This window comes from Perna viridis, chromosome 9 (assembly GCF_037379345.1).
Source record: "Perna viridis isolate PV_CMFRI_1.1 ecotype Kerala chromosome 9, ASM3737934v1, whole genome shotgun sequence".
NCBI classification, from domain to species: Eukaryota; Metazoa; Mollusca; class Bivalvia; order Mytilida; family Mytilidae; genus Perna; species Perna viridis.
Genome location: NC_142453.1, coordinates 44,436,798 through 44,462,646, shown reverse-complemented (window position 1 = coordinate 44,462,646; position 25,849 = coordinate 44,436,798). Strand labels below are relative to the sequence as shown.

Here is a 25,849-nt window from a genome sequence, read left to right as displayed (position 1 = left end):
GCCATTTGATTCCAATTATCTAATTTTATAACGGCGGCCAACCATGATAGAGTGCAAAAACTCTAAGGAACAACCATGCTAACTTTCAGTCAATTTCGCTCCACTAACGGTTGTTATGTTTTTATTTTTAACACTTGTAAAAAGAAACAAACATTCAGTTTAAGAAAGATACCCCTCTTGAACAACCATGCCAAGTATGGTTCCCATCGGTCTGGTAGTTATATATGATAATAAAAACGATTTGTTCACTCTCGAATATGTAATGGCAATAGCTCACATGGTCCTTTGCTTAAGGTGAGCTTTAAATGTAATTGAATCAAAATCTATTTATAGCTTAAAAAAAACATTCTTTCCAAAAATATTAAACTACCTGGAAATTTCTATTTGTATTACAGGTGGGATTTCCGTTGTGTAAAATAAATAATTCATTTTGTTGGAATTTATCGTACTAATACGTATTATAGGCAAGTATGTGAAATAAAGTAAATGTTAATGTTTGGACGTATATTAATATATAATAAGAATAATCTGCACCTAACTGGCATAAATAAGCAGTATCGGGCTCTGTTCTTTCGATAGTGAACTGAAGAGCACCTGTCATCAAACACAGAGGTCAGTTTTATCATTGTAATATTTAACAAATAGTGTAAATCAATTTATTTTCAAGGGTGATTTAATGTCGGTAATTGCGCCTGCAAGAAATATATTCAGACATAAATTGCCACGAAAAAGTTCCTTCATAATTAATCATATGTTAAACAGAGCATTAGTCGCAGATATAACTAGAAGTCAAATCGAAATAACCTACCCCGAAACAGCGAATAAGTTAGTAGTTTGTACTTAAAATGTAAATTGCAACAACATTTGTAACTCATCGAACAACTATAGTAAATTGTTTCGTTTATATATATAACGCTATGCTAATAGCTTACTACGATAAACAAAAAAGTTAAGTGTTGATAAAAGAGAGACAACCCTGGTGTATTGAATGGTAATTTTCTGACAAATGTATGTAGCTGAAAGAAGCCACATTAGGTATGAGATAATTTAAGTTATGTTTATTGTCTATTAGATTGGTAATCAATAGCAATCATTATTGAAAAAGCAAATTTTTGAAAGCTGAAAATAAACAGCTTAAATTTTTTGTAAAAGACCTTTCTTCCTTCAAAGCATAACCATATTTTTAGCAGAAAATTAATCTCTTTCTATAAAACATGATTTAGTTAACATTCAACACAAGTATCAGCATAATCTGTTCAGCAAATTGGAAACATTTTATATTATTCATTGTTTTTAAAGTAAGATGCAGATACCAATCATATAGGCTTCTGGAACAGGGTTATGTTGCTACAAGATTGAAGTCATCACTACAGAAGTTTTATGGTCGTCATCATGAACTCGTGGATCGTTATGATGTATCCATCAGCACCATGAAAAATCATTTATTCAACGGGTCATAGTTCACCTTTCCTCGTTAGTCTACCCCGCACTTGACTTTTTATGAGCAACTCGGCGGGTGTTTCTAGAAAAACAGAGGACGCTTACCCTACCGGTGCACCTGGTCCATGCTCTCAGTTTTTAGTGGAGTCCGAGTTGCTCATTTGCTCCTATTACTTTGTATTTATGATTTTAGTTACTTTATGTTCTTTGTTGTGTATGTCTGTTTTCCATGTCTGCTCTTTGTCCCTGGATTACATTATTTTGATTACCGCTATAACCTTGGTTCCCTTGATTACTCTTCAACATATACAATTTTGTATAAATTGCTACATTGTGCGTAACATTTAAATACATCTAAAAGCCCTTTAATGGCATATTACTGTCACCAAACAATTGTATTGTAAATTTTATTTCTACCATCAGTAGTTGTAATATCTTATTGGGTGGACAAAATGACACATTTCTGAAAATTGTTTGAATTTGAGCACTTATGGTATACCTATAAGTCTAAATTTATTGTGCAACATCTTACAATTATTAATATAATTATCATTTGGATGACTGCGATACATATACCTCAGTCCATATTTAAAATGTCAGTATTATTATCATGTGGGTGGTTGCGACAGTCATATTGTGGGCTAAATATCTCATACAAACTACTAGACAAATTATTTGATACTTTTATAACGCTTATAATCACTTACTGTAGTGAAGTTTGTGTATATTTTCTAGTTTTAAATATTCAGAACCCCTTGAAAAACTACACATCCAATTTATTTAACAAATGTAAATTGCACATTAAAAAACATCAAATGATGCTTGTAGGGCTGAAATGGGACGAATTCCCATAAAAGATAGAATTTTAATTTCTTGTGTTAAAAATATGAAACATATATTAACATTAGAGGGAGTCTTTTTTGTAATTCTTTATTTTTTTATTCAAAAATATTTAAATGTCATACGCGTTTTTTTTGCTGACAAAATAGAATTCATGTTAACACATACCCTCTCAAGTCAACCTAAGAAAGTTTCATTTTTCATTAATCCTTTGGTTTTCTCTGTAGGAGCAATATTTACCAGTATTCGGTTCTTGTTTTGCTTGCTCCCTTAAATGTAAAATAGCAACGTCAACTGAAGGGAGAAAATTGTGAATTTTACAATCGTAAATAAGATATTTTATAAATATAATGATGCTTTTCATAGCTGGCACATGTCTCTCTGAGTTACAACCTTGGAATATTTCCTTTTCTTCAATAGGAAAATAAATGAATTAATTGATTTAACAGAAAAGTGTTTAAAGCTAACCATAAATATCTACAAACTATATTGCAAGAGAAAACAAATGTTTTTGTGTGTCTCTCGTTTGATTGCAAAAAGGTGTTATTCTGTTTCCTTTCAGTTACATTTTAAAAGAAATGTATTTGTCGCAACAATTATATGTACAATCTTGAATTGTAACAATTATTGTTTTTAGTTAAAGATGTAAGAAAAATCTGTACCCAATCAATTTCATCTTTCCAATTTTGTAGAATTACATTTATTTACCCAAAATATTAAAAGGAGTTTGTATTAACATCATACTTTTCTCTGAACTGATCAAAAGACATAAAATTTTGCCCAATCTTTAAATCATTAATAAAGGATACACCTGTTGTGCACCATTTTTGAGAAAATATGGCTTATTGTTTATTTAAATGTCAGGGTTAAACCAAAGAGATTGCCTAAAATTATCAGATGAAGTAGGATCGGCCCCTTTGCGTCTCACCTCTTTCTTTATAAAGTTTGATAAGATGCTTCTTCAAAAAACATTTAGGTTCTTTTATACAATGTATATCCTCCAACGCGCACTTTGGAGAAAAAAAGGATTTTATCACCCCCTCAATGGGCATAAGTGGATCTGTCAACATCAATTTCCGTTGCGACTGATTTTGTGGACCCACAAACTTATGTATCCATGTCATTTGCAAAGCTGAGCAGAAAGATTCTACATGTGGCATTTAAAGACCTCCATTCTCATGATAATTATACATGACTTTTCGTTTTAATATCATCTCTTACTATTCCATAGAAAATTAATAAAAAAAAACTGACTGAATTTCATGAACAATATTCGAAGAAGGTCTTGGTAGAACCGTATGAACTTGGATTAAAATTGGTAATGCTAGGGTTTTATAACTGTGATGCTACCAATGTATGTAAGATTCCTATGTATCCAATTATTAGTATTTTTTGACAGAATCAATCTTCTTCATGACATTACATGCAATTATGTCATTTTCTGCTAAATCATAAGTTATGCCAAGAAGTTTGAATTTCGCAGAATGATTCCATAAATTTGGTTTTTCAAGGAGGAGCACCTGAAAACATCCCTTTCTCGAACCTATTCACATAGCTTGGGTTTTTATTTCGAGATTGGCCCACAATCCAACACACTCATCAAATTTGTGTAATAAAAGTAAAACTTGATTCATCTAATTTCAATGATGAATCATCAGCACATTGACTTATCAGAAATTCTGAATCTTTAACCTTTATACCATCAATATTAGGATCATACTTGATTTTAGCACTAAAAAGTTCAAAAGTTCAATAACCATACGGAATTAATACGGTGATAGGGGATCCATCTGCGTTCTAAAGCAAAGAAATCCGACCAATTACCATTGTTTGTGATAAAACCTATCATATTAATGTTAAGTGAGTATACCCAATGACAGAAAGATTTACCAAAGCCCAGAAATGTAAGCGCTTTTTATTCAATGGTTTCAAATGCCTTCGAAATCGAGTAGGGTTAACAGACCAGGACTATCCTCTTCTTCCGTCTTAAGAATAAGGTCTAAAATGGATCTAGAGCATTCGCCAATATAACGGCCTTTCAAAAACGCCTTCTGAGTATCGCTTATTACCTCTTATAAAATAAGTTCAATTATATTTGCTAAGACTGAAGATGCAATCTTTAAATTGCAATATAAAAGAATAATGGGACACCAGTTTTTCAATGAAAATTTTGATTTCCCGTTTTTTGGACTAAAGGTGATAACACACTGTCTCTGACTAATAGAGAAGCAAACATTGCGATAACCTCCACTCAATGACTTAACAAATGGTACATGTAAATCAATTAAAAAAAATTAGACGAAAAACCGTCGATTCCGGGTGAACGACAGTTCCTCATTTTCTTGAGGGCGGCAAGGCACTCCTGGTTAGTGAAATCTCCCCCACCTGACTCTTTTTTTGAAGTTCGTTGATTTTCATAATATAAGGGTTTTCATCGTCAAAGTAAAGTTCTTGATGACTTCTATCGAACATAGGGTTTGATGAAGAATAAATATAATCATAGAATGTTCTCTGTTCCTCTATTATGGTTTTCACATCCGATACCTCGATCTGGTCATTCAAAATCAGTTTGGGAATAATTTTCTCCGTGTAATCGGATTTTTCCAAGTTACAAAAATATCTTGTAATTTATTCTCGTTCGGCACCCTATCTGACTTTAGCCCATGTCATTTAATCTTTTATTTCATCATTTCTCAGAGATTATAAATTTTGTTCTAAAAGTCCAGTCTACTAATTTTTTTATTGGGCCCCCTCCAAGAATATCTTTGTACGTCAGAGTTACGCGCTCTGCATATATAATAAAAACCACAATGTTCATGATTTCATTAATTTTACCGTGGGTTTTCAAATTATTTCTGCCCAGATAGTTGCAGGTATCATTTTCGTAGTTTGAAACTACTTTCCAATAACCTGCGGCAATAACTGACAATAGTAAGAGTAATCAAGGGAACCAAGTTTATAGCGGTAATCAAAAGAATGTAAAAAATGTAAAAATGAAAACAGACATACACAACAGAGAACATAGGGTAAATAAAATCATACATACAAAGTAACAAAAGCAATTGAGCAACTAAGACTCCACTAAAAACTGGGAGCATGGACTTTTTTAATATATTGCAAATTGTATATTCAAATTCAACATTACGGCACCATCCGCCTCGCCGTCGCGGTCCAACATGGTAGTCTAACATTTCATATTTAACAAGTATCTGGCTTTATGTATCTCATTTCCTTACGTCGTCAACAGTGCAGCCGCTGATTCACTACGATAACTAATCGTACTCTTTTGGGGAAGATATATGGCATGATGTTTGGGTTTTGGACTGAGGCGGCAAGGCGCGTAGTGCTATCCTGGAATGAGTCGGTATCTCATAAATATTATGTTTACTGTATGTATATTACACATATATAGTATTTGCTTCTAGTATTTGCTTCAATCATCAGCTATCATTTCAGTTTTTATATATATTTGATTATCAATATATGATACTAATGTTAGAGTTCTTTGTGCATGTGATCATTTGTTTCAGTTTTCCTTTAATTCTTTTCTTTGCACTATCAATCGTATTTAGTATTTCAATGGAGGAACATCAATAGTTTGTGTATGCATCCCAATACCCAGACAACATGCCTCCGTTGGGCCAACGTTGGCTTATGGTTGGATCGTTGGCTTTTGGTTGGCGTTGGCAAGACAACGTTGGCACAGTGTAGTAGTCGGTAGTTATGGAAATGTTTCTTCTTGATTTATTTTTTAAACAAAATGGTTTTTACTTGACAATCAAATGATTAAACACGACATTTTGAAATTTTTGGTCCAACGTTGGCCCTACTATATTTTAAAAAAAAATCATTTCATTTTATTTTTCTCTTTTAAAACTTGTTTTAGAAGCGATTTCTGCGTGAGAGTATTATTAAATTTTGATTATTAAATCAAAACCACGATAACATTATTTGAATTATTCTACATTTGTCCAACCCAGAGCCAACAGTGAGCCAACACTGAACCAACATTTAATCAACGTCGGAACGACTTTGTAACAAACATGTTATTATAACATATTATTATTGATGTAAAAATGTATGTCGGTCACAAGAAAGTAAAACAAGAAAGCAAATCAGGATGTATGAAAGCAAATATTTTGTTGCATCTAAACTGAGATACTGGCTCTTTTCTCGAGTTCTGTTACCTGCATGTTTAATATTCATGCAACAAGTATTCGCATTTAATATTTAGAACTTAATAACACAAAACAATTATTATGAATTACCAAATCCAATTTATGATAACAACAGTGTACATGACTAATTCCCCATTATGCAGCATTGTAACTGAGACCACAATACACTTTTTCAAAACAAACGTTGTCTCCCATTTTAAGCAAATGTATACATATTTTCAATGTGAATTCATCCTAAACACAGCACACTGACAGATATTATCATATGACTATTCAATGCAAAAAAAAATTGCAAATTTTCAATAACTTGTATACCAATACTCATAGTATCTGCTAATTTTATAATAGATTTTCTTGTTTTAAACTACAATCAGCTTGTCATTTTTATATTCTTACTGTAAAGAATTTATATGAACAATTGAGGGGAAATGGGAGCCCTTACTCTGTAGGAGTGCACAGCATCAGCACTCTGCGGCATGACCAGGAAATACATAATAAAATTATGTTCTAATACCTTAAAGAATACAATAGTCTGGCCTTATGGTTGGGTTAACGTTTGGCTTATGTTGGGCCAACATTGGTGATTCGTTGGGTCAGTGTTGGCATTACGTTGTGCCAACGTTGGCCCAATTATTGTTTGCCTCCGTTAGGCCAACGTTGGCTCTCCTTGCACTTAAAACGTTGGGCTAACATTGGGTACCATACGTTGGCTAAACGTAATTGACTTCGTTGAACCAACGTTGGCCAAAGTAGGAATGCTGTCTGGTTACATACGAATCAATATTTGGTTAATAATACACACAATGCAACAAACCAAATAAAATATATTACACATAAAATCTGAAAATAAAAGAAAACAAGACGTCACAGGAAATTACTATAGCACTAGGAATATAAACTCCCATAAAAAACGAATGATAATTAGATTTTTGATACAATTGCTTTAGATTCTTTGCCAATTTCAGCCCTTTGTGTTGTGGAAAAACTTAAATTTTGATATATGCTATATTTGTATATGATTGTGGCTCAATAATACTAAAGGTAGGTCATACCTTTTTCACTGGACATTCTTTTTCTGTCATATCACCAGATAATACAGGCATATATATTATGAATCACCTAATTATGTTAAAAATCGTGTTGAAATACTATGTTTTAATTACTTTTCAAAGTAATTATTGACATTACAAAATGTGTGCTATAAAATCCCTTTGAAATATGAAAGAATCTCAGTTAACAATTTAATTTATAGAAATGTAAAAAAAATTATATAACCACTTTTGATAGTTTGCAAAAGAGTGAAATTTCCCACAGAATCCATATATAAAATGCCCCTATTAAGGTTCGGTTATCTCGAATCGAAATCAAGTTCGAAGACATATGTTTTAACATTAAAAATCTAAGGTATATTCCTTCAATCATGTCAATGTCATTTTCCAGTAAAACTAAGAAAATTTAGTTACTAGAAATATATGGTATGACCTACCTTATAAAGTAGAATAAAGAACTATTTTTATTTTAAGCTTCATTGGATAACCTCTTGGAGAACGATATCAGATATGAAATATCACAACGAATTACCACTTCTTGGACTGATTTTCCTGGTGTCAACATTTTTTTATTCGGTGGTTTGTATATATTTATTGATAATTGCTGCACTGAGAAAATATCTCAATTTATGATAAAAATAAAAATAATGTTCAAATTCATATAAAAAATCCAAAATACGTTGGCCTGATCCTTAGAATGCAAGTGTTTGTGGCAACATTTTAGAAGTCTCAAGTAAAACAAACAATGTTATACTAATTAATTATAACATTCACTTTTAAACAAATGGTGATATTATAATGCAATATATACTTACTAAGAAACAGTACCTAAAATTGTGAACACTCTAAATTCTAAGACTGTACGCTTTACACATTCAACAAAAAATATTTCGCTAAAAACTCACTTGATAAAATTGTTATTACAGAGTGGAGACAATTGTACAAGCACCGAGTTCATGTGTAAGAATGGCTCATGCATTTCATTGGATATGGTTTGTGATAAAACAGATATAGATTGTCCCGGGGGAGAGGATGAATTAAATTGTAAGTACAGATTAATCACTTTATTTATTTTAATATCTGATTTACATAAAACAAAAAAATGTGGCAAACTGTTTTCGTCTAATGAGAACTTTATTATTCCAACAAAACAGTTCAACGCATATATTATTGTCTATAATGATTACATGTAAATCAATATAAACACTCAATTGTCATGAAAACAGCCTCGATTACCCAGCAATATTGATTAGTCACACAAATATCAATTATAATCATACATAACTAATTTGATGGTAGCTTTAAATTTTGTATATTTTATATCTATCCTATTGGTTCATAAGTAAACTACCTTGCAAAACGCTCAGGATTAATACCATTTGAAAGTACTACTTCTGATAGAAAAATGTAAAACGACCAAATCCTAGTATAGTTTAACCAATAGTAATGTACATGTAGTAATAGTAATGTATAACGTACCCTGATTGTTTCAAGAATATGCATATATATAGCGGATAAACAGATCTGGCGAGACGATATTTCATCTTTTGGATCAGAGTAGCTATGAAAAGAAATGAAAAACTACTCAGACTAAAATATAAATCTATATCTTGGTAGAACAGATTTCAGTTTTGATTTGTGAATATGAAGTTTCTTAGATATAAATTTCAAACTTTGCAAAATGATTCCTTTCATAGTGAGACGATTTGTATACTTTAGATAACCACCCATTTTGTTTGAATTGCTTGTATCAAATCGGGACTATTGCGATACCAGCTACATTTACACCGGTGATGTTATATTTATTTTGTCAGAGTTATTCTGGAGCTGACCTGCATATGGATCGGATAAGTGTTCAACAATATTAATGTTCCTTTATTCATCGAGAATATAAAGTTACCGAAATAATTCGTACAAAAAAAAAACAAAAAAAAGACAAAAAACAAAAAAAACACAAAAAAAAAAACAACAAACAAACAAAGGTAAAAGAGCAATTATGACTCCACTAATTATAACCGGAAGCATGGAAAAGGTGCATCGGTAGAGTAAGCGTCCTCTGCGTTTCTAGAAAGACCCGCTGAGTTGCTCATAAAACTTCAAGTCCGCGGTAGACAAAAGTGTAAGGAAAAAGTCTGATTCATTTAAATAGTTAATTATTATTGTGAAGTTGGACACGCCCTAATGGTCCACGAGTTAATGAAGACAGTCATAAATCTTTTGTAGTGCTGTTTTCAATCTTCTACCAATATAACTCTATTTAAGAGGCCAAATTATAAAATTAAATTGAGTCACTAAAAGTGCTTAGTCACGGTAAGCTTTGGAATAACGATATGAAAATTCCATATGCAGGTACTGAAGGGATGTTGCCACGGATGAAATGGAAGTTGAAAATTCAGAATGAAAAGTCATCGCCATTGTCGTATAGTTTCATCAATAGTTTTCCTTTGTCATTTTTAAGTGTAGGTCAAGATATGAGGTTGACCTCACCATTTCTGTAGTATCTTGTAACTCAAATTCTTTGGGATGCAATATATAAAATTCCCGAAACTATTATTTTGTTAACGATAATATGACATCTATTTAGCAGAAAGAAGGATGGAATATGTCAGATAACACAGCAACACAGCCATTTCCCATTAGAAGGCCATTCGTTTCACCACACTGGACAAAGATTGAAGTTATCACTACAGAAGTTTTATGGTCGTCATCATAAACTCGTGGATCGTTATGATGTATCCATCAGCACCATGAAAACTGATTTATTCAACGGGTCATAGTTCACCTTTCCTCGTTTGTCTACCCCGGACTTGATTTTTTATGAGCAACTCGGCGGGTGTTTCTAGAAAAGCGGTGCACCTGGTCCATGCTCCCAGATTTTAGTGGAGTCCGAGTTCCTCATTTACTTTTGTTACTTTGGATGTATGATTTTAGTTACTTTATGTTCTTTGTTGTGTATGCCTGTTTTCCATGTCTGGTCTGTGTCCCTGGATTACATTCTTTTGATTACCTCTATAACCTTGCTTCCAATGATTACTCTTTCAAAACATCTTTGTGTGGGTATATATGGAATTTGATTTGGAATCACTTTTTACTAAGTATGAGGAATCGCTACTAAATACTACATACTACGTAAAAATTGTAATCAAGCGGAATCCTAAAATTTATTTTAACTGTTTTTTTTTATTAATCTTTCAAGTTATTACGTTATGCACCGCAATTCAACAAAGCGAATTACAAATACTTTATTCGATTCGAAATTATCGATTGAATTTATTGATATTTTAGGTTCTACCAGTTGCCCAGAAGGATTAATTATGTGTCCGGGTGAAAAATGTAGGTACGACTGTCCTACTACGACAATAGAACTTACTACCATAAACATAAAGTTCACTTCCACAGATGAAGTAACGCCGACAACTACCGGAAGTAAGACAAAATCATCGGCTGTAGATGATTCTACAATTAGTATCAGTACTCCGTCGAACAGAGAACCTAACGATTCTAGTGATACTGATTTATGTAAGTTTTTTTATTTAGCATGGCCTTTAATTGATTTTACTTCTGTTTGATTAAATCGTTGACACTTAAGCCATTTATTACTCGTCACCACTTTGTTTCTGAAAAGTGAATAAAAAAAATCTGTTTTACTTTTTTAAATAAAATTGTCCTATTGTTTCAGTTGATGACTCAATAGATACAATCATATTAATATTGCAAAAGCGTAGGGCATTAACATATGAATATTGCCTAAACACCAATTTTGTTATAAAAGAGTAATCAAAAGAAACAAGATTTTAGTTCAAATCAAAAGGATGTAATCTAGGAATAAAGACCAGGCATGGAAAACAGACACATACAACACAGAACATAAAACAACTAAACAAAAACATACAAAGTTGCAATAGTAAAATAAGAGCATTGACCAGGTGCACCGGTAGAGTAATGCTTTGCTTGTCTAGGAACACATGTCGAGTTTCTCATAGAAGGTCAAGTCCATAATAATAAGTAATAACGTTAAAGGTGTGCATAACATAGTAAAATATACAAATAAAGAACAATAATAGTTTTTAGCATTACTTCACTGTAATGAGGCCATAATGGTGCCACAATTTTGCGTCATTTCGCAAATACTTGTATATCAATGTGTAACTTATCATCTGCATTATATTCAAATGCATAGGAATATATAAATCCCAAAGTACTCAAAACCCATAGTATCGAAATTGGAAGTATTAGGTTTACAATTATTACTGTGGTAGTTGAATATTGACCTTTGTCAATATTTTATCATGAATTGATAGAAGTTATATACTAGTTGAATAACAACATATATGTTTAAAAATTTCTGAATAACCATTTCAGGCCCTACTTGCAGATAAAGATATCATTACTTAGCTAACATTGTTAACGTATGACAGGCAAATTATAATTAAAACTTATTATTGCCGTGAGTTTAAATTTTAAGTATTAAACATCTGTCATGCCAAATATTTACACTAATGGATATAGTACAGCCTAACCAGAACTCCTTTCTTAGTAAAACTGAAATTTTCAAACTCTACATTTAGATATCAAGTTACCCACAGTAGTATCAATACATGCTAGCTACAAAAACGTAACGATACCACATTTTTATCAATACAGTCCCTGTATGGGATAAACTTCCCATTTGCCCCATACCCCCTTGCCCCTTCCCCCATTGCCCAATACCCTATTACCTATAGCCCCATTCCCCATTGGTCCATCTCCCATTCCATCGACTGATTTTCCGTTGTCAAATGCCTTTCCCTATTCCAAAAAGAAAAAGTAAACTAAATATTTTATCAAACACATATAATGCATTAGGATGCAAAAAGTGTTGTGCAATCAATATTTTAGAATCACGCCGGCGAGTTTGAGAATTACCGAAATCACGCAATATTTGCAGTGTACACATGTATTATCGCCACTCCGAGCTGCATGAGAAATAATCATGCACAATATTCTTAAAATTAAAGATATATGCGTAAATTGTGAATGAATTTCATTTCTAAAATTATTCTTAAAAAATGTTAAAATTGTCCAGATAAGGTTTTTGTTGATTGTTGTTATACATATATTTCAAGCCAAATTCTTGCAAATGAGATATTTTTTTTCAAATTAAATGAGTGCCAACAATCCGAAATTACCTTAGTGGTTTGAAATAATTGTTTAGAACGTTAAAATGGTTACAATAGGCATCATATGTGTGGCTGTGATTCATTTATTTCAATAAAATTTCTCAAAAATGACATATTTCTGCAGATTGTATAAGTGTGAACAATTTTTATTTCCACAATGGTCAAAAAGTATTGTTAAAAATATGAAAATGACAATATTTGTATCCGATTGGTAGTTGTAACACTCATATTTCAATCACAAATCTTCAAAATGACCTATTTTTGTAAAGTGTATGTGTACGAACACTTTTAATATACCTATTAGTCTAAAATTAATGTAAAAAATGTTAAAATTGTCTATATCATTATTATGTTGATGGCTGTAATATATATTTTTCAGACCAAATTCTTAAAAATGAGATATTTTTTTTTTCAAATTAAATGAGTGCTAACACTTAAAATTACCTTAATGGTCTTAAATAATTGTTTAAAATGTTAAAATTGTCAAAAAAGTATCATGTGTAATACTTTGATACATCAATTTAAGTCAAATTTCCCAAAAATGACATATTTCTACAGATTGTATGGGTGCGACCAATTTTAATTCAGAAAATGGTCCAAAATTATTGTTATAAATATTAAAAATTACATTATTTGTATCCGGTTGGTGGTTGCGACACTCATATTTCAGTAAAAAAAAAATTTTGCAAAGTGTATGTGTGATTACACTTTTAATTTACTTGTTAGTCTAAAATTATTGTAAAAAATGCTAAAATTGTCTATATGTTTATTATGTTGAAGGCTGTGATACATATATTTCTGACCAAATTCTTGAAAATGAAATATTTTTTGCAAATTAAAAGAGGCGAACACTTAAAATATCCTTAATAGTCTTATATTGTCAAATAACAGTTTCATGTTTGTGGCTTTAACACATTAATTTCAATAAAATTTCTCAAAAATGACATATTTCTGCAGATTATAAGAGTGTGAACAATTTTAATTTCAATAATGGTAAAAAAAAAATTATTAAAAGTATTAAAATGGCAATATTTGTATCCGGTTGGTGGTTTCGACACTCATATTTCAGTCAAAAATCTTCAAATTATATGTTTTGCAAAATGTATGTGTGCGAACAATTTTAATATACCTATTCCTCTAAAATCATTGTAAAAAATGTTAAAATTTTCTATATCATTATTATGTTGATGGCTGTGATACATATATTTCAGACCGAATTCTTGAAAATGAGGTATTTTTGCAAATTTAATGAGTGCGAACACTTGAAATTACCTTTGTGGTCTCATATTATTGTTTAAAACGGTAAAATTGTCAAAATAGGCATCATATGTTTGGCTGTGACATATTGATATCAGTTCAATTACTTAAAAAACACAGTTTAGCATATTGTTAGGATGCGAACAGGTTTAATTTCAATAATGGTCTAAAATTCTTGTATAAAATATTAAAAATGGCAATATTATTATCCTATTCGAGGTTGCGACGAATGACATATTTCTGCCAATGGAAAGGGATTCAACATTTTATTTTTTTAAATGGTCTCATAATTATTGCTCAATGTGTTTAATGTGTGCAATATTAAAAACATACGAGTATCTCCGACAAAAAATTATTTCAGTATAAATTTTTCCAAAATATTTACGTTTAGAAATCGTATGAGCGCGAACATTTTCAATCGATAACAAATGTCCTTCCGGTAAATATTTAAAAAAAAATGGCAATGAATAATTAACTGCAACACCTGTAATAACTAAAAATTACTCTAACACAAGCTTGTTTAAAATGTATTTTAATTGCTGTCATAGAAATATGATATGCACGTTACTTCCGAAAAAAGGCAGAACCAATCAAAATTATACCCTCGCCCCATTCCCATAGCCCTATTCATTCCAAATTCCAAATGCCACATTACCCATTTCCCATAAAATGGGAAGTTTCTCCTATACAGGTACTGTAACAGCATTTAAACGGTTTTGCAAAAACAATGCCAAATAGATAAACACATTGTTATATTTAACTATCTACGTCGCATTGTAAAAATAACTTATGTCTAAGACCGTTCTTGGACCCAATATGGACGAATCAAATTAAATATCCGGAATTTCAGTTTGCAGAATTATATTGAAATGTCAAAATGTTCAGCTGACCCGAGAATTGCTACAAACCTCTCTGTTTAAATTAAAAAAAAAGAGTAATCAAGATTCAAGCGGTAAAGAATATGTCATCACTCAGGAGAATCAACAAAAATATACGTAATTCATACCCCGTCAAGCAAAATTTGGGAGAACATAGGAGTCATCCCGTGTGTTTGTCTGTCTCTTTGTTTGTCAGTCCGTCTGTCTGTCCGTCTACATGTCACATTTCTTGTAAGAAAGTTGAGTATGGTATGTACATTAGCAAAGTAACAACATAATTACTGGCGGAGAAAACCAAAGGGAGATAATCAAATTCTAGGGTTAAACATGTTTAAATATCATTAGCGCAACTTATGTCAGAGCTTGCCGAAACTACGCAGACTTTCGTATCGCGCTAGAACTCTAACAAATAGGCTTCTGGAACAGGGTTATGTTGCTACAAGATTGAAGTCATCACTACAGAAGTTTTATGATCGTCATCATAAACTCGTGGATCGTTATGATGTATCCATCAGCACCATGAAAACTGATTTATTCAACGGGTCATAGTTTTCCTTTCCTCGTTTGTCTACCCCGGACTTGACTTTTTATGAGCAACTCGACGGGTGTTTCTAGAAAAGCAGAGAACGCTTACCCTACCGGTACACCTGGTCCATGCTCCCAGTTTTTAGTGGAGTCAGAGTTGCTAATTTGCTTTTGTTACTTTGTAAATATGATTTTAGTTACTTTATATTCTTTGCTGTGTATGTCTGTTTTCCATGTCTGCTCTTTGTCCCTGCATAACATTATTTTGATTACCGCTTTAACCTTGGTTCCCTTGATTACTCTTTTTTTAAGATTGCCAAAGGGATTTTGATAATTTTTTGTAGGAAGGTTAGGTATCATTTGTAGATTTGCATGATGGAATATAATTGCTATCGAAGGAATCAAATGTAGACAATTTAAATAATGGGATATAACCCAATTCAAGGATTAAAGATGCTTAAACCTCGTAAACGGAACTCCTCCTTAACTGTTAGAGGATTTTTTTTAGAAAGGTTGGGTTCAATACAATGACTCCAAAGGAAGATAAGTTTTTTTAAGAAACCTTATAGGAAGGCTAAGAATCATATATAAATTTCCCCCCCCTCCCAAAAAAAAAAAAGAAAGGAACAAAAAAAAAACAAAACAAAAAAACATAATTACTATTGGGGGAACTCAAAATCATTTTAAGGGTTTAATATATAGGTGTGCTAAGCATTTGTAAGCGCACCTCCTCCTAAACCATTCAACGGATTTTTATAAAATTTATACGCAGTTTTTGGTATCATTTGTAGATGCGCACGACAGAATATAATAACTGTCCGAAGACTTCAAAGTGAAATTATATTAATTAAATGTTACATGTGAAAACTCGTAAGCGCAACTCCTCCTAAACTGCAGTAGAAATTTTGGATGAACTTTAATCGGGAAGTTCAGTATAATATGTAAATTTGCAAGAGAAAATACGATAACTGTCAGAGAACGCCAAAAGGAGATAATCAAATTTAAACGTCAAATATGTTTAATTTCTTAAGCACAACTAGTCTGCTGAAGTGATTTTACTGCGATTTTATAGGACGGTTGGGTAATTATGTAAATATTCATGAATTAATATTATTACTGTCTGAGGTCTCCAAACGAAAATAATCCAAAGTAAGGGATTTAACATGTTTTTACCTTGTAAACGCAACACCTCCGAAAACCGCTGAAGGGATTTTGATTAAATTGTATAGGAAAGTTTGGTATTTTATGTAGCTGTGCATCGAGAAATATACTTACCGTTGTTCCAATGGGAGATAATACAATATGCATGTAACATTTAAGTCCATTTAAAGCAAGGGGGTTGTCTTTGTGAGATTGCTCTCTGCATTTCTAGTTAGGGTAAGTAGTATTTGTTTCTAGAATTCTGTAGCTGCTTTTGTTGCATGACGATTTTTTCCCGGTTGCTTTTTTATGTTATTTTCACGGTATAGTATTTTGAACAGATTTCGTTTTTGATCTTTGGTATTGACCATATATCACCTTTGAAAGCTTTAGACCATCATACTCATCATATTTCACTTTTATAGCATTTTTTTCAATCAAGTTTCATTACTTTTATATCTTTTTTTTAGATTTTCTCTTCCTTTTATTGATAGTGCCAGTAATAGTTATATTATTTGTTTTTCTCATACTGAGAAACAACGAATCCATGCGGTGAGTGCTAAATGAAACATTCATTTATGAATTATTCTAAATAGGTCAAATGAAGAGACCATTGATTTTACATTTGATAACGTCAATGAAACCATCAGTGATCCAAAGAATTATTACATGCATTAGTAACAAATTCGTATCCTCATGATTAGATAAAGTTGTCGAAGACCAGGAGACAATGGTTATAGAAGCATCATGTTACTATGCATAAAACAATATTAAAATGGGTATTTTTAGAGTAATCAAGGGAACCAAGGTTATAGCGGTAATTAAATTAATGTAATCCAGGGACAAAGACCAGACATGGAAAACAGACATACACAACAAAGAACACAAAGTAACTAAAATCATACTTACAAAGTAACAAAAAGCAAATTAGCAACTCGGACTCCACTAAAAACTGGGATCATAGACCAGGTGTACCGGTAGGGTTAGCGTCCCCTGCCTTTCTAGAAACACCCGCTGAGTTGCTCATAAAAAGTCAAGTCCGGGGTAGACAAACGAGGAAAGGAAAACTATGACCCGTTGAATAAATCAGCTTTCATGGTGCTGATGGATACACCATAACGATCCACGAGTTCATGATGACGACCTTAAAACTTCTGTAGTGATGAATTCAATGTTGTAGCAACATAACCCTGTTCCAGAAACCTATTTGTTGTGATATGAACACTCAATACGCAGGAGCCGAAGAGATGTTGCCACAGATGAAAGGAAAGTTGACAATTCTGAATGAAAAGTCATCACGTTGGTCGTAAAGTTTGGTCAATAGTTTTCCTTTACCATCGATTTCTAAGTGTAGGTCAAGATATAAGGCTGACTTCACAGTGTCTGTAGTATCCTTTATCTCAAGTTCTTTTGGGTAGATGCGATGTATCAAACCCCCGAAATTAGGATTGTTTTTAAAAAACGTTTGATAAAAAAACATACCTCATGTGATTTGATTTTAGGAGGTTGCAAATTACCTAACTTCTATTCACTTAATGAATTATCGGCTATTTTAACCAGATTACTGTATAGAAAAGAGCCGAAGAGACAGCGAAACTTACAGTTAACTGAAACAATTACAATGTGATAGAAATAACTCTGTCTGCTTTTGTCTTTTTTGCTGGGACTTCATATATCATTTGAAGAAGGAAAAGAGGAAAGAAAACAAAGACAATCAACATGCTCTTAAACACTTGGCACAAACAGTATTTTTATAGGTTTAATTTTCCAGAATATATTTGTACCGTTCATTATGTGTCTCTTAAAAAAACAGGATCTGATGTATGCATGTTTCTTAATTTATAACATTATATGTGTTTGTTGTATAGACGGAATATAGTTTCCTTAACCTACACTAAGGGAAAGGTACAATGTACGATAATCAGAGTCTTGTCATATATCTTAATAGTTTACATATGTTTTGAACAAAATAATCATAATTAATTGATCAGAAAAGATTTTGATAAAGACAAGCAATATTAAATGTAGCGTAGTATAACAAGGGGCGAACAAGTAGGTCGCGATTACCGCACCGAACAAATAGACAATAACTTGAAACAAAAAAGGCATGACAACATTATTTCTTCAGTTTGTATAAGGGTGTATCAACATATTCATCTCCATTTTTTATGACTTACCATATGTTTGTATAATGTTCTAAGCTTGTTTTGTTCAAACCATTCAGTTAAAATTCAGGACATGTTTTGTGATTATTTTATATCTTGCCATTTTGCAGTATGAATATACTTGAAAACTTTGTTGATATCATAATTGATACCAACATAAAGTGGGTTATCGATAATATTTTTTTAGTCCCAGTCTGATAAACTTAGATGATCGGTTTGATTTAAGCACTTTCTCTTTTACAAAAAAATGTTTTGGTAAGAATGTCCGTTAATTAGGACAAAAAGTTTTAAATATTTCTCTTTCAGTTTGATTACTGTACAGTTGATGTAACCGGAGTCTGGAAATGTTATGTTCTCTTTGGTGATATTGTTGTTTTTTCTGATTTTGTTTTTTTGTATCACATTCTCTTTAATCATGTATAATTGTGTAAACATGTAAATAAAGTATGCTTTATGTGTTTACACATCGTATCATAATAGTTCAGAAAATATTTGGAGTAAGATAAACGTATTTTTATGTATATAATATTACATCATTAAGCAGTTAAAAATTATTTGGTTAAAACTTGTACATTATAATTCGTAATAAAAAATCACTATCTCCTTAAATAGCGTTAAAGCAATATGGATGAATAATGAAAGCGTTGTGTTTTCAAACGTTCAATAAGATAGAGAAAACAGAAATATGTACGATAGTTTGACGACAATTGTGTTATTATGTAGGATAGAGGATCAAATTAATGATGCATGTCACAACAAATCAATATTATACAACGTCTCAGAATGTGACGACTATATTCTCTACACTGCTCCATCGGATCAAATTGATACAGGGAATATAACGTAAACTAATAGAAGGGTCTATATTCCCAACGATGTTAGAACTGTCAAATTTCCGAAGCAAATATTTGTCGTTCCCTCAGCGGGACTCGAACTTGGTCTAGGGCGCTGGACTTGCAGGCGGTGTTGCCATAGATGTCACAGCGGTACGAGTTCGAGTCCCGCGGAGGGAACGACAACAATTTGCTTCGGAAATTTGACAGTTCTAACATCGTTGGGAATTTATCAGACCCTTCTATCTTCCCTGTATCACTTTGATGAATTTCGGAATTCTTGGACTTTCATCTACGCTCAGATGTTGAAACACTTCCATCATTTATAAAATGTACGACTGATTACTTACAGAAGATGCAGGCTCTCAATCCCCTTCCACCAAACACCACTGTGGTCACTATGGACGTCACATCTCTCTATACCAACATTCCTCACTCTCATGGTATCGAGGCTTGTAGAGAAGTATGGGACTCTTGGGAGGTCAAAGTTCCACCTACTGACTGCCTAGTCACATTACTCACAATGGTTTTAAAAAAGAACAATTTTACTTTTAATGGAGACCATTATTTACAAATAAATGGCACAGCCATGGGTACTAAAATGGCTCCGTCTTATGCCAACATTGTCATGGGAAAATTTGAAAAAGAACTACTTGAATCCTCTATAGAAAACCCTCTGTCCTAGTATAGGTTTATTGACGACGTGGATATAAAGTGGACACATGACAAAGAAGAACTAAACAATTTTATCGCACGTGCCAACAATCAACATCTTTCAATTAAGTTCACTCACGAAACATCTGCTACCAACATTTCATTCCTCGATACCTCCAGCACTTTATGGGGGAGAGCTTGTAAGGGCTGAAATATCTAAGCCCAACTTGATTCCAGGCGAGAGTCGCTCCTGTGGTGACAAAAGGCGCAAATGTTGAAACCAAATGTACCACTCGTCATCATTCACCAGCACATTAAAATTTTAAAATATTTTGTAACGTGAACTGCAAGAGTACTACTGTAACATGTGTAATATATTTGCTCCACTGTCCAATCTGTGGCCTTCAATATGTTGGTGAATCTAAAGCCTTTTTACAAGCGCTTGAACGGACACAGGAGCGATCTTACAAAAAAGCTATTACTCCCAGTGAGTCAACACTTCAGATTACCAAACCAATGCCTCGATGATTTCAACAGAATGAAAATCTTGTTAACCATACCGTTAAAGATCTTAATACACTATAATAAAATTTATATAAAATGTATTATGAGCAAAATTTTCTGTCAACAAATGACCTTCAGTGCCTTAAATAAACTAAGTTGGTATGAAAGTAAATGGTCTGTGAACACAACTCACTACCTAATCAGGTGAATACCTTTGACGTATACAATTTTATCGACGGTTAACAAAGATCTTGAAAATTGTGTTATAGACACACTTTGTATGTTGATCTTGAATACTGAACTAATACTAAAAATATTTACAAACACTGTTTCTTATAACAGTGTTTGTAAATATTTTTAGTATTATTTTTTAACAAAAAAATACTGAAGGAAATCTTTTATTTGATGTATTTCCCATTTTATCAAAATGTTGATGTTGATCCACATTAGTAAGGTTTACATAGGGATACCACATGAACATGGTCTTAACTTATCAAGAAAGAGACGTATATAAAAAAGAAAAAAAAAGAAATACTTTCGGCCCACCCTTTTGATATTATTAAGTATTAACTTTGTAAATTAATCGTTTTGTAATTGTGAGCTTTGATACAAACAAATTTGAAGTTTTATGCTGCTTCATTTTATGTAATTTGCTATACATGAATTGGCAAACAGACGAAACATCCTCTAATCTGCAAAAAAAAATATTCAGTCGGCATTGGTAGTATATAACGAAAGGTTAGGAATACTGAAATTTCACAAAAGGACATGCGTGTGACAAGAAAGATAATTTGATTTTCAAATCAGTAAAAAAAGTTTCACACAGGAACGAGATAAAATTACTACTACGAAGTCTGAATTAGTACCTTAGTTTTCGAATTAAATGTTCCTACAGATTTTACTTTTTAAATGATAAAATATATATCAAATTAAGAAATTAGACCTGTCGTCACGGAATCGTACTGTCACATTTCGATTAATTTGCGCTTTTCAGTAAAATTTGGAGTTTTTTGTTTCATGTTGTAAGACTGGCCATATAAAAAGTGATTTCAACCGTATTAAATAATGCAAAATGTCATGAATTTATACAAGACATATTAGTAAATCCGAAAAATCATTTTTATTCACAGACTTTGCATTTATACTTTAGAAAGATGGGAGTGAATATAGGTTTTTACATTGTTAATGCCTTTATGGTAGCTTCAAATCAATGCTGATAGTACAATATACCGGATTCAATTAATTAAAGTACATGAAAATGCCAAAAAATATATCTTCTAAACTAATATCTACTTTTACATTAATATCTGTAATGTATTGTTTACGATTGTCCTCGTTTTTATTGATATCCATATCAGTTCAATTTAACTATCAAACCAGGAAAACCGCCTATTTTTCAATGTCTTGATTTACTTTAACTTTGTTATAAAACACATACCGTAATACGGTTCATTCATTTTAGATTTTTGTTGTATTACAAATTCTGTATTTAATTTGAGTTTTTGTAATTGCGGAGTTGGTTTTTCCTTCAACGTCACAATTGTTGTTCGGTTCTGATATTAGTTGTGTTACATGGATTTTGTAAGTTGTTTTCGGTCAAATTAAATTCAGTAAATTGACATGAAACAATTGCCAATGTAATTACGATATTTGAAAAAGGGTGACAATTCATCGCAATCAAATTATCGACCAATATCTCTAATAAGTTATTTTATCTTGCAAGAGTAATCAAGGGAATCAATGTTATAGCGGTTATCAAAATAATGTTATTCTGGGACAAAGGCCAGACATGAAAAACAGACATACACAACAAAGAACAGAAAGTAACTAAAATCATATATACAAAGTAATAAAAGCAAATGAGCAACTCCACTAAATACTGGAAGCATGTACCAGGTGCACCGGTAGGGTAAGCGTTCTCTGCTTTTCTAAAAACACCTAAAATATCTAAATTATTTCAAAATAGAGTAGTTTTTCTCAATATGGAAATTCATGGAATTTTGTCATTTTTATTTTCCTTGAACAAGGAAATTGTTTTCCTACTGATCCATATTCAACAAATATGGATTGTTGTCACATAAAAAATACCTTTCTTTCACATTCAGAACATTGTTATGTATCGTATGACACAAAATAATTTATTATATAAAAACCAAGTATATTTTACCCCAATTTTATGAAATTTCAATAATTTAATATTCCCGGACAAATGAAAATGTACTATGTATAACAAAAAATGGACCGATTTATATCTACAATGCCATATTTTCCTTTTTAGACAAAAAAGATTGTATCACATGAGTTAAAAGAGCTATTTTTTTTTAAAACAGACTACTTTTTACCAATACTTTATGAGATTTTGGTATTTATATAATATACAACAAATACGGAATTTTTTTTACAATGTTTAACAAAAATTACTTTCTCTTCATTATCAGACAAATTTGATGGTATCGCATAAACAAACAATACTCTATTATCTAAAAATTGAGTATGTTTCACCCAAATTTTAAGAATTTCAATATTTCCATGCTACTAGACCAGTACAAATGTTTTCCCAATGCAATCTACCATGTATAATAATGGACATTGTTTTCATATAAACACTGGAATATTTTAAGACAATAAATAAAAATCACATTGGTTAAAATAACTAAATTATGTCAAAATAGAATACGTTTCATCAGTACTTTATAAAATCTTGGCATTTTTGTCCGAAAATGTGTTTTAAATAATCCATATACAACAAATACTGATTTTGTTACATACAAATTACTTTCTTTTCATATTCAGAGCAACCAAATGGTATCTCATAAGTTAAAAATACTAAATAATCTACAAATTGAATATATTTTATCCCGATTTTTAATATTTTCCTACCCTCAGACCAGTGAAAATGTTTTCGCAATGTACCATGCATAACAAAAATGAACGTAATGTTATATCAATACATATATAGACATTTATAAATTGTATATATCTAATATCTTTATGAAACCATAGTAGAGATTTCCACTAATTTGACGGAACTGGCCGTAAACGAACGTAACTCAACGTAACTCGCCCTAACAGAACCTTATGCCACAGACCGTTAAGGTGTTTGTTTTTTTTGTGGTTTAACGTCCGAGCAGCAATATTTCAGCTATATTCAGACGATGAACATGAAATGGGTGATAAAATGAACATGAAATGATGATTAAATTAAAAAAAGGATGGACACAAGTGTAATAGTGTCGACAATTTTGATTGCCACTAGAAAAAGGCGGTGGGTGGGTAAGGTCGGGCAATTTAGCCTCCTGCGGTGGAGCGCAAAGGTTCCTACTCCTATCGAATACCACAGCAGGGTTCTTTAACATGCGAGGAACGTGACTTCTTTCCCAAAACGATGCACCACAATGGTTTGCGGCCAGGTTTTCTGTATTGTAGCCTGACAACCCCAGCATGCAACACGCCAGGGGTACCCCATTCCACCACCCGGGCCACACATCCCAGTTGCTCTGTGAGCAGGGCGCTTAGCCCCCGGCTAGGTTTCTGAGAGCTATTTAGTCGCCTTTTACGACAAGCTTAGCGCTGATGTAGGCCTATTCTTTTAACACCCGGATCTGCACGGGGCCAGAGCGTGAAGGATGGGGAAATTATTCATAATCAGTGCAGGTGAAAATCGTGGAACAACTTATATCTATTTTGCAGTTCATAGTTTATTAGAGATTAACAATATTGTGTACTTCTTCCGATAAGCAGATAAATGCGACAGCAGGGGCGGTTCCAGTGATTTTAAAAAAAGGAAGGTGGACGGTAGAAAAAGCGGGATACAAGGCTATAAATAGCTTGTTTGTCCTTATTATGCATTAAGTTAGCAAACCTTTCTAATAATGACGGGTTTCCAAACCCCGGACTCCTTCCGACTCCGCCACTACGAAAATAAATGCAAATTGCATATTTTAAGTCATGGATATTTTGTTATAGACTAGAATTAGTTATTTATCAACCCGAATATCGTTCGAATGCATACAGGCTAGAGTGCGTTTTATATACTCATAATTATAAACTACAAGTTCTGGATAAGTGTCATATTTTGAAAGATTTTGTAATTAATTGGTTATGCTGTTTGGAATAAAGCACGTTTATTTTATGAAACATGCAATATGTTGTCCATTCAATAACCTTATGCAAATTCTAAAATGCCGCTAAAAGGTAATTTACTGGTTATGTCACTTTTTAAACGTCGAATGACAAGGCAATCGCCCTGCATCATATCGAGATTAAAAAAGTTTGAACATTGCGCAATGCATCTTGACTGTAACATGCTCAAATCCATGAATTTATAGACATTTCACATTAGTCGAGACATGTCTACGTCATAAGTTCAGATAAGCTATAGTCAATGACTATTAAACATCAGTAACTGTAACAGTATCTTATGATTGGGAGTTTTTAACGACCTTTAATATCAATACAGTCCTCTTACGGTCGATGTTAGTGGTTAAAAGAGCCAACTGGTGTTGACTGATGAACTCGGGCATGGCTGCTATATAGACGCTCAGACTTACACTGCCAGATTCCACGTAGATCTAGGAGGGTTTCCTTACTTTTTCCTAATTTCAAACGTCAACTCGGCGGGTGTTTCTAGAAAAGCAGAGGACGCTTACCCTACCGGTGCACCTGGTCCAAGCTCCAAGTTTTTAGTGAAGTCCGAGTTGCTCATTTGATTTTGTTACTTTGTATGTGTGATGTTAGTTACTGTATGTTCTTTGTTGTGTATGTCTGTTTTCCATGTCTGGTCTTTGTCCCTGGATTGCGTTCTTTTGATTACCGCTATAACCTTGGTTCCCGTTGATTACTCTTTCCGCACTGCCTTTATAATATTTAAATGCATTGCCTTTTTAATGTTGAAATGATGTGTAGCTTTTGCAAATATTTTGAAAAAAATAACAATTCACGGTTTCAAAATTTAAAATACATTTATTTTATTTCTTTTATTTTCTTTATGTAATAATATATAAGAAGTATTAAAAAAAGGCTTTTAGAAAAATAAATAAAGCTAAGAGATAATGGAATACAATTAACATTTCAAAGTTTCCTCCCCTTCCATAATGCTAGCGATACGTAATTCTTCGTAACCGAACGAACAGTACGTATGTTAGTATTAACTCGATTTTCACTCTAATAAATAAAAGGCCCAGTTTATAGAGGCATTACATTAATTTTGCATTATAATTTCAATGAA

General features: G+C 32.3%; 1 protein-coding gene across 15 annotated transcripts in view; it reads left to right on the top strand.

Annotated features, from left to right (window-relative positions):
* The first annotated feature begins 377 nt into the window (after positions 1 to 377).
* The window catches only part of LOC148608667 (uncharacterized), a 34,849-nt gene continuing 9,377 nt past the window's right edge, over positions 378 to 25,849 (top strand). For 4 of the 15 annotated variants that reach the window (XR_015914905.1, XR_015914904.1, XR_015914903.1 and 1 more), the window contains exons 1-5: positions 475 to 612; positions 5,528 to 5,669; positions 7,982 to 8,086; positions 8,434 to 8,551; positions 10,793 to 11,026. Coding sequence is in view for 11 of the 15 variants with exons in the window: in XM_088543677.1 (XP_088399803.1) it covers positions 5,637 to 5,669; positions 7,982 to 8,086; positions 8,434 to 8,551; positions 10,793 to 11,026; positions 16,937 to 17,018; positions 19,817 to 19,973 (729 nt within the window). In the remaining 4 variants the exon portion in view is untranslated. The other 11 variants (XM_088543677.1, XM_088543683.1, XM_088543682.1 and 8 more) reach the window with 11 other exon arrangements.